The sequence below is a fragment of the Pogona vitticeps genome, chromosome 1 (genome assembly GCF_051106095.1).
Source record: "Pogona vitticeps strain Pit_001003342236 chromosome 1, PviZW2.1, whole genome shotgun sequence".
Taxonomy (NCBI): Eukaryota; Metazoa; Chordata; class Lepidosauria; order Squamata; family Agamidae; genus Pogona; species Pogona vitticeps.
The window spans coordinates 25,724,602-25,739,922 of record NC_135783.1 but is presented as its reverse complement, the minus strand read 5'-3'; the positions used below and the strand labels follow the sequence as shown (position 1 = coordinate 25,739,922).

The window sequence follows — 15,321 nt, the reverse complement described above, 5'->3', positions numbered from 1 at the left end:
GTGGGGCTATGCAGGTAGGAAATGGCTGGCCTGCCAATGGCTGTGTTGTGCCTGATACTGTTCTGTCATACAGCTTAACAGCTGCCTCTTACTTCTGTAGGGATGTGCTAAACTTGGGAACACTTCTGTGGTGATCATCTCTTCCACTCGTGACAGTGGGTGGCTTGTACCTCACCAGTGGGGCCCCATTGATCTGTTCATGCATGTATGCTCCTCAGGGTAGGGACTTGATCACCATTTTTCTGTAAAATACCTTGGCCATTGATGGTGAAACAAACAAGCCTATAATTGTTTAACCATTGATGGTAAAACAAACAAGCCAGCAGGTCTTTCACTACACTAGCTTTCTTTATGCAACACCATTCATGATAACGGCAGGGATTTTTCCAGTCAACGTGTAAAGATTCTTGCTTGTGTATTGTGTGGGATTTTTCATTCTTTCTGGTATCTACCTTATCTCACCAATTTTTTTTATTTATCTTTGTACTAAGGACCAAAGGCAGTATGTTCCTGCAGTGCTGTCCTTGCTCAGCCTTTTATTAAAACATCCTTTCATTATCAGCTACACAGATTTATGAGTGCAGAGGCTTCCCATGTGCTGATTGCTATGGAGATCCCTCAATTATAGCTCACCCCTTGATGGTTTAATGATGCAACCCAATCTGCACTGTGTGGAGAAAACAGGCAGATTTATTTTAGATGTACATGCATCTCTCTGTGTGTGATTATACACAGGTGCTTTGTCAGGTATTTATAGCATAGCTTCATTTTTCCAAATTGAAGATTTTTTTTAAAGACAGGAGAATAACATCTGGAGTTCTTGCATAAATGTTTGTTTGGAAGCAAGGATAGCAAAAAGTTCATTATTTGGACTACGATTTTCAGAATCTCAAAGGATGGCCATATTGGCTGTAATCCAAATGAAGATTTTATTTTTCCTCTTAACTCTTTTTCAATCAACTGAAGAGGCAGTTTCACACTTTACAATTGTTGCAAGAACACATTAGCAAACATATTGCATGGGTATGTGATACACGCTTGCTCATGAATCTATCAGTTCCTCAAGATGAATGTCTGGGAAACCTAGGTCAACTACTGCATGCAAAGATGTTCTTGATGTTTGATGCCAGAAATACCAGTACACCCTGTAATTTTCCTAAGGTGCATAAAAGCCCTGAGATTCACTGTGATATGAGCGGGAGGAGGCACACAGTGGATTTCTGACCACAAGGAATATGAATAAAGGCAGTCCAGCTGGAATCTGTTTTCCAGTGTTAATATCTACAGTGCCTTAGCTTAGTTTTTATGAAGCAGAGTGTTTCATATTCTAACAGTTTTTGGAAAACTTGGCAATGCTTATGTCAGATCAGGGGACTGACAATGGCATGTATAGGATAGCTTTTTCAATCTCTCTAGGAGGGCCAGCTCCTGAAAACTGGAAGATTGAACATAATAGTGACCTATAGGACAGATCCTGCACACATACCTATACCTCAAAGCTGCTCAGTTTGTGGTTCCAAACCAGGGGAAGGGCCCTACCCCTCTCTCAAAATCCCTTTGCCTCCTCAAAGCCCTGCCTCTTTTGAGGGAGAATGACAGACAGAGCCTCATGCCTTTTCTCCTTTCTTTCCTTCCCACACAATTAACTATAAGCAAAGCAAGTGCTTCATGAGTCTCCTGAATTCCTGACGGTGGGATTCAAATAACTCCTAAATCTCTGACTGAGTTTACTTCGTTCTCCCTTCACTTCGCCCATGTGGGGAAAGCAAGGAAGAAGCAAAGGGAAGTGCCTGGCTGAGGCGCTGTCTGGAGAAGCACTGGTCAGGCAGCTGACTTTGCTGCACCGGACCTTTCCTTGACAAAGGAAAGCCTGCGTCCAGCAAGGCCTTTCTTTGTGAGGGCATCTGAACTCGACTTGAGTTATGTTAGCCATTAAAAGCATGGCATCAGGTACTGTGATCTCCTCTGAGATGGCGAAAGATGTGAACTGAATAGTACAATTGACCTACAGCACATTTGGAATGGGGTGTAAACATGGATTTTGTGGGCCATGAAGTGTAAGTCCTGCTGGATCAGGTCCAAAGCCTCTGATAAAAGGAGAAACAGTCTAAAGACGCTTGTCCTTCCTTCCCCCCCCCTTCCTTCTTTCTTTCAAGTCTCCCTTGAGCTATAATTCCGGCGTGAATTTCCTTCTGATTGATTTCATATATGTAATCCCTGCGTTCCAATATTATTATTTCAGTCCATCATCGGTTCTCTCATCTTTGGAGTGCATTATAATGATAGCCAAGAAAGGCTGTAATACTTTCCATGTAGAAAGCATTAACCCAGATGGATACAAATTGCAATATTCTGTTGATGTGGCTCAGTTCTATGGATTCTCCTTCCAAATGTGTAGTTGTGTATTGCAGAAATTATTCTTTCAACGGGTTCAGCTTTCATGTCCTAGCACTGTTGCTGTTATGTCCTGTCCTGTCTGTTTTGAGTTATGGCAACCAGTGGTGTAGTTGTGCAACTCCATGGGAGTATGAAGCACCAGCAAGTCTTCTGAAGTTGGGATCCTCCTTATTGGCCCTATTAGTCAGATCTTTCCCTCCATCTTTTTCCTTCAGTCTCCTCCCATCAGGAATCTACTGACTCATGTCTTTTCAGACTGGCCAGTCCTTCAAAGCCTCCCTCCCATTGCATTTCATAGAGATATATTCCACCTTCCCCACCTCATTCTCCTTTGTGTGTGGGAGAAATCTTGTCCCACCTTACATTCTATGCCAGGTGATGATTGCCAGCTTGCTTGATTAGGATGGTCTCGGGTTGCTTATGTTTCCATGTCCCAGTCCTGGTGCCCATGCAAAGTGTTAATTAAAACCCAGAAAAGGAGCCATTCTGTAACCCACTCTTTGGGCTGCTTGGAAAATCCAGTTTCTCTTCTTTCCCACCCAATTCCTCGTGTGTGTTTTGCACTTTCCTATTGCTGAGCCTGGGACAAAGAGATGGGGCAGGGTTGAAGTGTGTGGGGTAAAGGAAGTCATGGCAGCTGCCATTGTCTCTGCATTACACAAGCTTTGCAAAAAGTGGAAAGAAGGTGATCTCTGGATGGCAGCTTTTCTCTTTCCTCCCCATGGATTCCTACCCTGCCCTTGGTAATTGCAGCTATGGCATAATTTGGTGCATGTGAATGTGCTGCAGGTGTGTGTGTGTGTGTGTGTGTGTGTGTGTGTGTGTGTGTGAGAGAGAGAGAGAGAGAGAGAGAGAGTGTCTTGGATGAACTCTGCATTTATGAATTTGCACTACACTACAGATGGGCATCAGTTGAGTCAGGGGGCTTCATTCACAGCTGCCATGTGTTTCCTCCCCCCTCCCCTTCTTGTCAGGTGGTGGGCCAAACCAGGCAGGAGCTGGGAACTGCCCTTCCCTGCCTCCTCCAGCAGCTGACCATTCCGATGAGGAGGCAGGAAAGGGAATCTCCCTAAACAGTCAGGGGTCAGCTGCTGGGGGAGGTAGGGAAGGGCAGCCCAAGCTCCTTCCCCCAGCCAAGCCTGGCCGCTGTCAGAGAAGGAGGACCCTGTTGGCAAGGGGTGAGTGAGTGGGCCATCTGTGGGGGGGGGGAGGGAATGTGTGGCAGCTGTGAGATGGGTACAAAACTCAATTTGTGCTCATCTCTAATCTACAACATGTGGCAACCCTATGATTTTATGATCTTCAAATGATTTTATCATTAACAGCCCTTCTTAGATCTTGCAAACTAAAAGCCATGGCTTCTTTTATTGAGTGAATTCATCTTGTGTCCAGTCTTTCTCTTTTTCCTGCTGCCTTTTCACAACATCATAAAGCTAATATTACACTACTTCATTTGAAGTTATTTCTCCCACTCCCCTGCAGTACTTTCGTCTTTTTCTTTTTGATAACAAAGAAGCAGATCAGGACTGTAGTGGGAAAGCAAGTTAACAGTATTCCAGTACTATTAATTCTTGGTTTGCCCCCAAGCTATTGGCTTCTCTAATTATTTTCTCTGGTTCTTTTCCCAGTCTCTTTGGTCTTCCTGTGTTGTGCAGATATTTACATTCGCCCTTCTGTGTGTGCTGTCTGTCATAGATGTACAGTGGCATAGGCTATTATGCATATACTTTATATGCATAAGGATTTCCAAAGTAAGTGTGTTAATCTGTCTCAGCATGTTGGTAAAAGAAAATGAAGAAAAGAGCAAAATATTGTTGCACTTCAAAGACTAACAGTTTTGTTTCAATATGAGCTTTTTTGAGTCAACATCCACTTCCTGAGAAACTTGTTCCACAATAGCTGGCACAGAATTGAAAACTGTTAGTCTTTAAAGTGCTACAATATGTTGCCCTACTCCCCAGTTTCTATTACCAACATGGATAGGGAGCAATCCTAACTTCCATGGATTGGTTTGTTCAGAAGAGGGAATCAGACTGTTGAGGTTGGTGATGGAGGCCTCCTACCACATCCCATTGCCTCTCTTTTGCATCAGGTAAACCCATATGTAGATGGTACAGTGAAAGCAAAAATTGTTCATTGCACTCAGTGCCTACACAGATAGATCCAGTATCAAGTTGTCTGTATCATGAGAAATCAAGTGGTATGTTTACATCAGGAACAAGGATCTTGTATTAGAATGTGTCAGTAACTAATAGTGATTGAATGGGACAGATATTGTAGCCAGCATAGAGAATGAGTGATGAGTTGGTTGAATTATTACATCATATAAGGCAGTGGTGGTGAACCTATGGCAGGTGTGCCACAGCTGGCATGTGGAGACCTCTCCCTAGACACTTGAGCGGAGTGCTACCCCCCCCCCCCACTCTCACAGCAGAGCCTCAAACTGCACGATTGCAAGCCACCTATCCCTGCTACCTTCCTTGCTTGCGGCACTTGCAAATCAGTTCTTTTTAGAGATTGGAGATATGGTTGCTTTATTGTTTTCTACTGTAGAATAGCCCGGGGCAGTCAATCCAGCTTGTGAATTACTACTTCCACCAGAGGTGACTGCAAGCAGGAGGGAAAGCTCCAATTAAGGTGTGAAGGAACGTGTGAAAGAGGGACAGGTGGATTCATCAGCTTGTTTAAATGTAATGAGAGGAAACAGGGACATACTGAACTGATGAAAATGACTGCTGAAAATTTAGGGAGAGAAACTGTGAGAGAAATGGACTCTTTCATAAAACCATGAAAAAATGAACCTTCCAAAGTGTTTGTGTGTGTGTGAGAGAGAGAGACACACAGAGAGACTTGACTTATAAAACCAGAATTAAAAAGGCATCAAAAGCTAATCACAATTGTTGGATTGCATTGCGTTCAAAAGTACCCAGTAAAAGATTTCAGTAAGATTGTATTATGGTACACACTTGATTTTTTTCTGGCCAGCCTTACAAGTTGCTTTCTGTTTGACAGAGTGGGAGGTGGAAGTAATTTTAAGGCGTTTTCCACATAGTTCTATTTTTAATCCAAAACATGGCCCTGCAATGTCTTTTTCTGGTAAGTAGAGAAACTAACAAAAGAAGCCTAAACATGTTTGTCTTAAAACAGCCGTTGATGAAAAGATTTTTCTGCCCTCTGCACCATTTGAAATATTTAAATATCTAATATTTTATTATGTGATTATTTAATTGTCATTATATTTTTGATGTTTTATATGTTGAATTTATTTTATACTTGTAATTATGTTTTTTGCTTGATTGTGTTGTGAACGACCCAAAATAGCCTGGCTAGATGGGTAGCATATGAAAGAAAGAAAGAAAATAAAAGAAAAGAAAAGAAAAGAAAAGAAAAGAAAGAAAGAAAGAAAGAAAGAAAGAAAGAAAGAAAGAAAGAAAGAAAGAAAGAAAGAAAGAAAGAAAGAAAGAAAGAAACTTTTACCTTGGCAGCAATAGGTCAAGGTTTGAAAAATTATAGTACTATAGAAATATATCATTAGAACGTCACCATATGTTATGGAATGGAGCTTTGCAATCCTGTGATGTAACACTTCTAAAATGCAATGTTATCCATGTTTCTATAGGCATAAGTCCCTTGTAGTCAATGGTGCTTAGTCCTAGGGTTTTTATAGGAAGAAAGGCTTGATAAATAATTATTCATTAATCTTCTGGATTTTTAAAGTAACACTATGAGTACTTAAATCATTCATTGGTTAAGTATAACATTCAGAATGCCTTCACCTATCTTTAATTGAATTCAGTTATGCCATTTATCAGGTTCTTTAGGAGAGCTTTGTTAAGATACTGGTTAGATCCCGATCATCTGAGGCTTCAGCAAAGTCCCAGGACTCTTTGATTTGTAGGGTCCCCAAACTGGGAATATTGAGAAACGTTGCCATGATAGATATGACCAGTCACGGGATACACTGCAGAACAAACTGGTGAAATGAAAATAAAAATAGCTTTTCTAAGAAAAGAATACAACAGAGATGGGGGTTGCGCTTTAAAAAACACTACTCTTCAGGGAGGCTTTTCAATCCAACCCTGTCTGAGCGCCTCCCATCTGGCCCTCTTTATCGTGAAAATTTGTTGTTGCCATTAGCTTTTATGGTTTTGATTTGTCATTGCTGTTTCTGTTACATTTTAGTGTCCATAGTTCATTTGTCCTGGTTTATAATTGTCTGTATGCCACCCAGAATAGTGCCTTGGGACTAATGGGGTGGTATATAAATTAAATATAAATAAATTTAAATAAAACCATGAAAAAGTAACCTTCCAAAGTTCATCTCCACTGCATTTAGCTCTACAGGTTTTGCTCAGAACAGCAAGTACAGTATTTCAAGATTCTGTTTAGACTCTCAATTGAACTGGGCAGAATTGGAATATTTGGCAGAATCTCATTAACAGCAAACACTAGATTTCTGAAGTGTGTAGCAATCATGTTTCTCTGTTTCTCATTACCAAAGCAGGCAAAAGTATCATAGTTTATTCCCCAAATCTGAATCCCAGTCTCTCTGCTCCTAGTCCTGCTTTGACTGCAACACCAAACAAAAGGTCTTACAAACAAAAGACTGTGGCTTTCTTTATTGAGTCAATCCATCTCATGTGCAGTCTTCCTCTTTTCCTACTGCATTGCACTTTTTTTTGCATTGCTGCCTTTTCCAGTGAGCTTGTCTTCTCATGATGCCACTGTAGTACAATACCCTTTGCTTGGTTATTTAAGCTTCTAATGAGAGTCCACACTTAATTTGCTTTACTTCTCTTTCTGACAAGTCATGATACCTATAAATCTCTTTTCCAACACTACATTTCAAATAAGTGAAATGTGTGTATATACTTTATGTAGTGTATAAAATGTTGGTATATACTTAAAAAAACTGCACTCCTATATGCAGCTGCTTTGGAGGAAACAAGTTCAGGATTTCAATGTACAGTGGTGCCTCGCATAACGAGCGCACCGTTTCACAATGAATCCGCATAGCGATGAGGATTTTGCGATCGCTAATGCGATCGCATACCGATGTTTCTTCGCATTACGATGGGGGAACAGCTGTTTGCGGTTCCAAAATGGCCGCCGGAACACCCAAAATGGCTGCTGGAACACCCAAAATGGCCACCGGAACACCCAAAATGGCCACCGGAACATCCAAAATGGCCACTGGAACACCAAAAATGGCCGCCGGAACACCCAAAATGGCCACCGGAACACCCGAAATGGCCACCAGAACACCCAAAATGGCCGTGGCTGGATGGGGAAACATCGCAGAACGGTGAGTTTTGGGCCCATTTGGAATTCATTAAACAAAGTTTAATGCGTTCCAATGGGCTTTTCCGTTCCGTTTAGTGATGTTTCCCCATAGCGAAGGTTAATCCGGAACGGATTAACCTCACTATGCGGGGCACCACTGTACTTAATAAGCTTTATAAATAGGGTGCATTTAATTCAATGTAGCATTTTGCACTTGACTTTTTTCTAAAAGAGCTGTCAGTTGGAGGAATCAATAAAGAACCAGACAGACAAAATGTGTAAGTGACATGAATTGTTTTTTCTAAACTAAAACCACAGTATTCAGGTTTAATTGCAGTGTTGGCACTTCGAAATAAATAATTTGGTTTTCTTTGCTTTTTGGGCACTCGGGCTCAAAAAGGTTCATCATAGCTGATATAAGGCCTTTAAATCTTTTAATGCACGTGCCCATTTCAAGTGCTGTATACCGTTTTATGCAGATTAGGCTGTGATTCTGTCAGAAAAAATTCATTTTCACTAGTTAGTCCCTGTATATTTACCAACATCTTCAATGTACTATGAACCAATATAATATATCTTAATTTCAGTGTATTGCTACTTCAAGTAAAATATAAAATACCATTTTAGACTTGCAGCCCTTCCAAAAAAATGCAATACAAGCTGTATTGTAAATTTCTTTTTTTAGCTTAATGCAAGGAACGAATATAATTTTTAAAATTAGCTTCATTGTGCTAGATTGGCACTCCTGGCTTTTATATAACTAAAGAATATAGGAAACTCATATGACATTATCCAGAACTTTGGAAGAAGTGCAGTCCTGAATGACAGGACTGAATATTTGTCTTTATTTAAACTCCATAATGCATGAACTGTAGTCAGCAAAGAGAATGGGTGATGCATTGGTTGAATGATTCAATCATATAGTGTCTTTAAAGACTTGAATGCATTTATAATTTGTACATATAAAAATGTAATGGATTCAGAATAAATAATTTTCCACTGTGCCTCTGCAAAGAAGAGCCAGCCCGTGTAGCCTTGGGCAAACTGCACAATTCTAGAGCACCCCCTAGAAGAAGAGAATGGTAAACCAGTTCTGAGTGTTCATATCTAGGAACTCCTTGAAGGAGTTGCTAAAAGTCAGAAATGACTTAGCATTCTGCTGCTATTATTATTATTATTATTATTATTATTATTATTATTATTATTATTATTATTATTATTATTATTATTATTATTATTATTATTATTAAAAACACCAGGCACAGTCAATCAAAACTATAAAAACACTGACTGGTGTAACAGATACAAGTTTTAACCAAAAATCTAAGTATCTGTTAAATATTGGCACAGTATATATGCTGTTCCAAATATTGCTGTTTTTTGTAGCTCTGATGGTGTAATTTCTGAGATCTACAATGGCTTACAGTACTGAGTGAAATTTCTTGATATTGCTCCCAAAGCCCCCGGGGACCACTTTCTTTTGTTTTTGTTTCTTAATGGTCCCCAGTTTTAGCCATACCCATGCTGAATTATGATTATGCTTTCCATCAGTATTTCTCAGGTGTTATCCATTTAGTGGTTTCTTTTTTCAGTTGTTTAATTTCTTTTCCATAATTTGTTTCTTATATTGAGCTTTTGTTTCTGTTATTTTCAAAACATTCTCCATTTTTACTGCCTTAAGTAATTTTTGTCTGCTTGTACTGATATAATCATTTGGGCTTCTTTTTCCCCCCTCCTCTACTATCTGCTGTATTTGCAGTTATGCACGACCCCCAATTTTTTGTGATAAATATAATCTGTCCACATCACTTTTTGAATGTAGCACATGATGCATGTTCATTCATTTCCATGTTTTCCAATCCAATCCTTCTAATTTGTTTTGAGTCCAATCTATTATTCCAGCTGGTTATCTAATTACTGGAATGCCCCATGTGCTTTTATTGTATTTCCACCATTTAATTCTGATTTTAAGATTTCCCGCTCTTTTGATATATTCCCTTTCTGTCAGTTTTTTAACTTTCGTGTGCACAGTGTTATCTGCATCTGGTACTACAAGGTATTTGTAATTTTCATCACTTTATAGTGATTTTATCATATTGCCATTTTTACACTCTATTCCATCTCGTCTGTGGATCTTGCATGATCTATAGACAGTGCTGCACATTTGTCAATTCCAAATGTCATTTGGATATTTTCACTAAATATTTGCACTGTGTTTAGCAGTGATTCTATCTCTGTGGAACTTTTTGCATATAGTTTTGGGTCCTCCATGTATAAGAGATTGTTGATTTTTCTTGCATGTCTGAAATATGGTAGCCCAATCTAGTTTTCTTTAAGATTATTGACATGGGAATTAGTCAGATGTTAAATAGCAGTGGTGACAAAGAATCCCCTTGAAATATTCCTCTTTTGATCATAACTTCCCCAATTTCTTCACCATGGACCATTAAGAGAGTTTTCCATTTTTTCCATGTTTTTCTTGAGGAACTTCTGAATGTTTTTATTAATCCCAAATATTTATTAGGTAGGTGTTAATCCAGCTGTATGGCAATGAGTCAAATGCCTTTTTATAGTCTATCCAGGCCATGTTAAGGTTTGTTTTTCATCTTTTTGCATTGCACTATTATTATTGTCAAAATTATAAAAAACATTGACTGGTATTATACAACACAGTGGTCCCCAACCTTGGGCCTCCAGATGTTCTTGGACTTCAACTCCCAGAAATCCTGGCCAGCAGAGATGGTGGTGAAGGCTTCTGGGTTGTAGTTCAACAACATCTGGAGGCCCAACGTTGAGGACCACTGATATAACAGATACAAGTTTTAACCCCAAACCTAAGTATCTGTTAAATATTGGCACAGTATGTATGCTGTTCCTAATACTGCTGTTTTTTTGTAGCTCTGATGGTGGTGTGATTTCTGAGATCTGCAGCTGTTTATAGTACTGTGCGAAGTTTCTTGATATCAAGCCCCAATGAATATGGGGACACCTGAAGTGTCTTTCTTCCAGAGACAAGATGCTTCGATTGCCAGGTCTCTGTACTTTGTTAGTATTTCCAATTCTTTATTTTCACCTCTGGCATCCCCTGGAATTGCAATGTCAATGATCCAGACATCCTTCTCCTGATCCTCATCATCATACGAATAAATACAGTAAATATGAACTAGCATAGATACTAGAAGTTCATATACAGTAGTCTGACAACTTATTCAAAGGTAGCCCTACATTCACCACCATCTCTTCTCAGGTCTACCTACTTAATTCAGATGTTAGTCTACCATACGATGAACCTTGCACTGTGGTAACCTGTTGCAGCAAGACCAATTAAATGTTTTCTGGCAACTTAAATGCTAATAGGTTTTGTGAGGCATAAACCTTTTTGAATTGTTGCCCATCACTTCAATTTCTTCTAAAGCCAATGTCTAATATAACTCTTTAGTCTGTAAAATGCCCCAATACCCTTTGTTCCAAATGTTAAGTGCAAAGGTATTACTTTTAGTTGCATCTTATATCTGTTTACCTGGAAGTAAGCTCAATTGAATTGAATGAGCCTTATTCATGAGTTGACATATATTGAATGGCGCAATGAGAGATTTCCAATCCCTCAGTTCAAGTACATCAACAGGGGAAGGCATGGGTTGTTGCACACAAACCATCTGTGCAACAAACCATGTTCTTCAACTTAGTTCCACACAAACCAACTGAAGGCACAAATCAAGAACTGAATTGATCAAGATGAGAACATTGCAATAACAGAAAAATCATAGTTTCAGCATACATTTAAATAAATAAATAAATAAATAAATAAATAAATAAATAAATAAAATCTCTAAATGTGATGGAGTTGACCCAGTGTATCCAAGCATAATGAATGAGCTTTCAGGTTCACCTTAAAAATTAGTTAAAACTATTGAAATTTTAAGTTTAGAAAAACAACAAAAATCTCAAGCAGCATGTATCTAGTATCTTTGGAAATGGAAGAAAATGGAAGTACAGCTTCATTGCATCTTATATCTGCATGGGAGAATGGGGTGGGGGAGAAGAGAGAGAGAGATTTCAGATATTGTATGGGCCCACTTGCCTGGCTTTGCATTCTACAAAGCAGTGTTGTTTCCTGTGGGTATGAAAACAGTAAACTGGGACAAATCTACAAACTCAAATATTCTCCCCCCCCCCAGGTGCATAAGAGCACTAATTGATTTTACAAGACAGAGCAGAAAGGAAAGATATGTATGTGTGTGTGACAGGGGAGTGGTACATTTTATTACTGTCTTTCTGATGTAGCTGAGAGGAAACAAGAAGACATTCATCTATTTGACAGGACAACAAAGTTCTTTATTGGCTATGGTTTTAATGCAAAATTGTCATTCACTTAGAGGACATTCTTATGTACTTCTGGTGAATGCTTAAATGCCCCAAAGAATTTTGATGTTTTGTTTGGGAAGAGTGGAGTGATGTATACAAAACAAGAACAACTCCAGAATTTGTTGTTTTCCAGTTGAAGAGCACTAAGACTCTATACTGACTCACAGTCTATATACTTATACATTGTTAAGAACAAGACAAACACTTGAATGATAATTTTGTTCAGTAATTAGTTGTGTTAATTCTGTCTAATAAACTGGGGAAGAGGATATCCATATATTAAAGAAAATATAAGCAGATGTGTAAACAAAATCTTCACCAGTTTGGTAACCTAACCATTCTTTGACGTCAAACATACTATTTAATTCATCATTCTTAACATGGTTGGAAGAGCACTGTGTAAATCAAAGCATTGTTTCTGTAAATTTTCCTTCAATGGGCCAATAGGAATATTTCTGTCTAGAACGACTCTTGAATGACTCAATGCTTGTTTCATTTCAGTGCGGAAGCAGTTAGAAACCTTCTCACGGTAAGTGTCAACTCCACTGAGAGCATATTCACTAAAACAACAGTGTAATGTTCCAATAAATAAGTCAGTACAACTTACTTTTTGATTATAGTAATTCTCTTAAAAGGGACTGCAGTGTTCTTACAATGTTGCAAGAAAACTTTTATAGTTCACCAGGTAACCCTTGTTTGCAAATAATTTGCTTCGTGCCTATATAATACTGCTTCATGCTAATTATTATTATTTTTTTGCTTTCATTTGAGACATCTGGAACTTAAAAAGGAAAAATAAAAGTGGAAATAATTTTGAAGTGCCACTTAAAAGTCAATACTCTGATTGACTTTAAACCAGCCAATGAAAGCTATGGGAAGATTTTTTAACAATTATCCCAAGAAATACAAAATGTAACAGGCCTGAGTTTGAACAACAAATGTTGGCACTTTTTCTGTTTTTGCTCCAGTTCAGTATTATAAGGCTGCAATCCTCTTTCTGTTTACTTGGGAACTCACTTCTATGTATACAGGATTGCAGTATCCATCCTCCAAACCCCTAGTAAAAATCTCCGAACCTCTATTTATTGACACAGGTTGTACAGTATCATCATCATCATAGTTAGTATTATAATGAGTGTATTTTCAGTGGATGCTTTTTGTGTGAAAAAAGAAACCACACTGTCTTTTTGGTGAGCATTGTTGCACAGTGGTTAAAGTGAAGTACTGCAGTCAAAGATTCTGCTCATGAACTGAGTTTAATTCCGGATTCAGGTAGCTGGCTCATGGTTGACTTAGCCTTCCCTCATTCCAAGGTTGGTAAATTGTGTTTCCAGCTCATTGGGGGTGGGTGGGATGTGTAGCTTACATAATTAAATTGTAAACTATCTAGAAAGTGCTTTAAGTCCTATGGGGCAGTATATAAGCAGCACACTTTGCTTTGCCTTGGAAGCATAGTCCATGGTTACACTACATTTATATCATTATATTTGTACTCTGAACTACAGTCAAGGTATTTCAGGGACTGGTGAAATCTGCAAAACATCTTGCAAGATTTCCCTTACTCTCTACAAGGAGCATTCTTCTTCTAGACTCTAGCCTCCTGAGAATGGCATTCAGGCAGTGGGGTTTCATTTCCATTCTGGGAATTCTATCTACCTTACAGGTACCTTGTAAACCTGAATATGATGGACCTGACAGGGAAGTCAATATTGGAAGGTTTTAGCTACCCAACTTCTGCCCAAGTGTCCTGCTCAGCTAGCACCAGGGAAGAAATAAGATGCTAGGCAAGAGTTTAGAATTTGGTAATTACGATATCTGCAGTTCAAAATATCAGAAAACCCCATATCGCCCACTGCCTGAAGAGTATCCCATGTACTGGCTCTCCCAGGTAATGCTACATGGTTTCAGTTGGGAATTGTCTCTATTGGTCTCCATTTAAAAACTTGGCTCTTTAAGCAGGCCTTCCCTCCAGTCAATTAACTTATTTTCTGTTGTTGTTTCTCAACTATTCCCATCTTGATAATGTACCGTATTTTTCGCACCATAAGACACATTTTTTCCCCACAAAGCAGGGGGGTGGAAAGTCTGTGTGTCTTATGGAGCGAAGTAAACAGATTATATTTCCCTGTTTACTTCTCCTAAAAAAATTGGTGCATCTTATGGAAAGATGCATCTTATGGAGCGAAAAATACAGTATATATGTATATAGAGACTTGTTATTAGGTTTTGTAATGTATGCTATTTTATCCTGTTTTATTACTCATATAAGCCGCCCTGAGTAGACTTTGTCTAGAGGGGCGGGATATAAATTCAATAAAAGTAAAGTTGGTGACTTCTTTTTAAGCTGGATATGCAATGCCAATCTACAAAAATGTACCGAAATAGTAGTTCTCTCATTGCAACAGTAAATATGCCATGTAAATGCTTCAGAACCTTCGATCTGAGGCAGGGATGAATGAGGTCTTGGGGACTCTTTATCTCTCTCCCTCCAGGAAGACACAGCCTAGATCCTCTCCTGAAAGAAACCAGAATTGTCTTTGCAAAACATTTCTGGAGGTGAAATAAGGTCTAGGGTATGGGCCATACATTGCTCAGCCCTCATCTAAGAGCTGAATCACCCAGTAACTATCATGGAAGGTTTGGGAAGAAGCCTCACTGAACTTATGGTAATATTTTGAACAATTCTTAGCCTGGAATATTAAACTTTTAAATCTAGTATTGAAATATTGAGATTATTTATCATTCAAATACCTCAGCTATGCTCATCTTTAGAGCCTGTCTATAGAGCCTGTGTCCTGAGCACACTCCTGTACTGCAGCGAGTCCTGGACCCTTTGTGCCCAGCAGGAGAGGAAGCTGAACACCTTCCATATGCGTTGCCTACGACGGATTTTTGGTATCACCTGGCAGGACAGAGTTCCAAATAGAGTAGTCCTAGAACGAGCTGGAATTTTCAGCATGCATACATTACTGAAACAGCGACGTCTACGCTGGCTTGGGCACGTTGTGAGAATGGCTGATGGTCGGATTCCAAAGGATCTCCTATATGGAGAATTAGTGCAGGGAAATCGCCCCAGAGGGAGACCACAGCTGCGATACAAGGATATCTGCAAGCGGGATCTGAAGGCCTTAGGAATAGACCTCAACAGATGGGAAACTCTGACATCTGATCGTTCAGCCTGGAGGCAGGCAGTGCATCACGGCCTCTCCCAATTTGAAGAGACCCTTGTCCAGCAGGCTGAGGCAAAGAGGAAGTCACAAAGGAAGCAAAACCAGG

General features: G+C 39.3%; 1 protein-coding gene across 4 annotated transcripts in view; it reads left to right on the top strand.

Annotated features, from left to right (window-relative positions):
- Positions 1 to 15,321, top strand: part of MTA3 (metastasis associated 1 family member 3) — a 182,068-nt gene that overhangs the window by 145,300 nt on the left and 21,447 nt on the right. For 3 of the 4 annotated variants that reach the window (XM_078380857.1, XM_078380865.1, XM_078380852.1), the window contains one exon: positions 12,547 to 12,574. The exons of the other annotated variant lie outside the window; for it this stretch is intronic. In XM_078380857.1, the coding sequence (XP_078236983.1) occupies positions 12,547 to 12,561 (15 nt within the window). In that variant the 3' untranslated portion in view covers positions 12,562 to 12,574. The remainder of the gene's footprint in view (positions 1 to 12,546; positions 12,575 to 15,321) is intronic. 4 annotated transcript variants of the gene reach the window in all.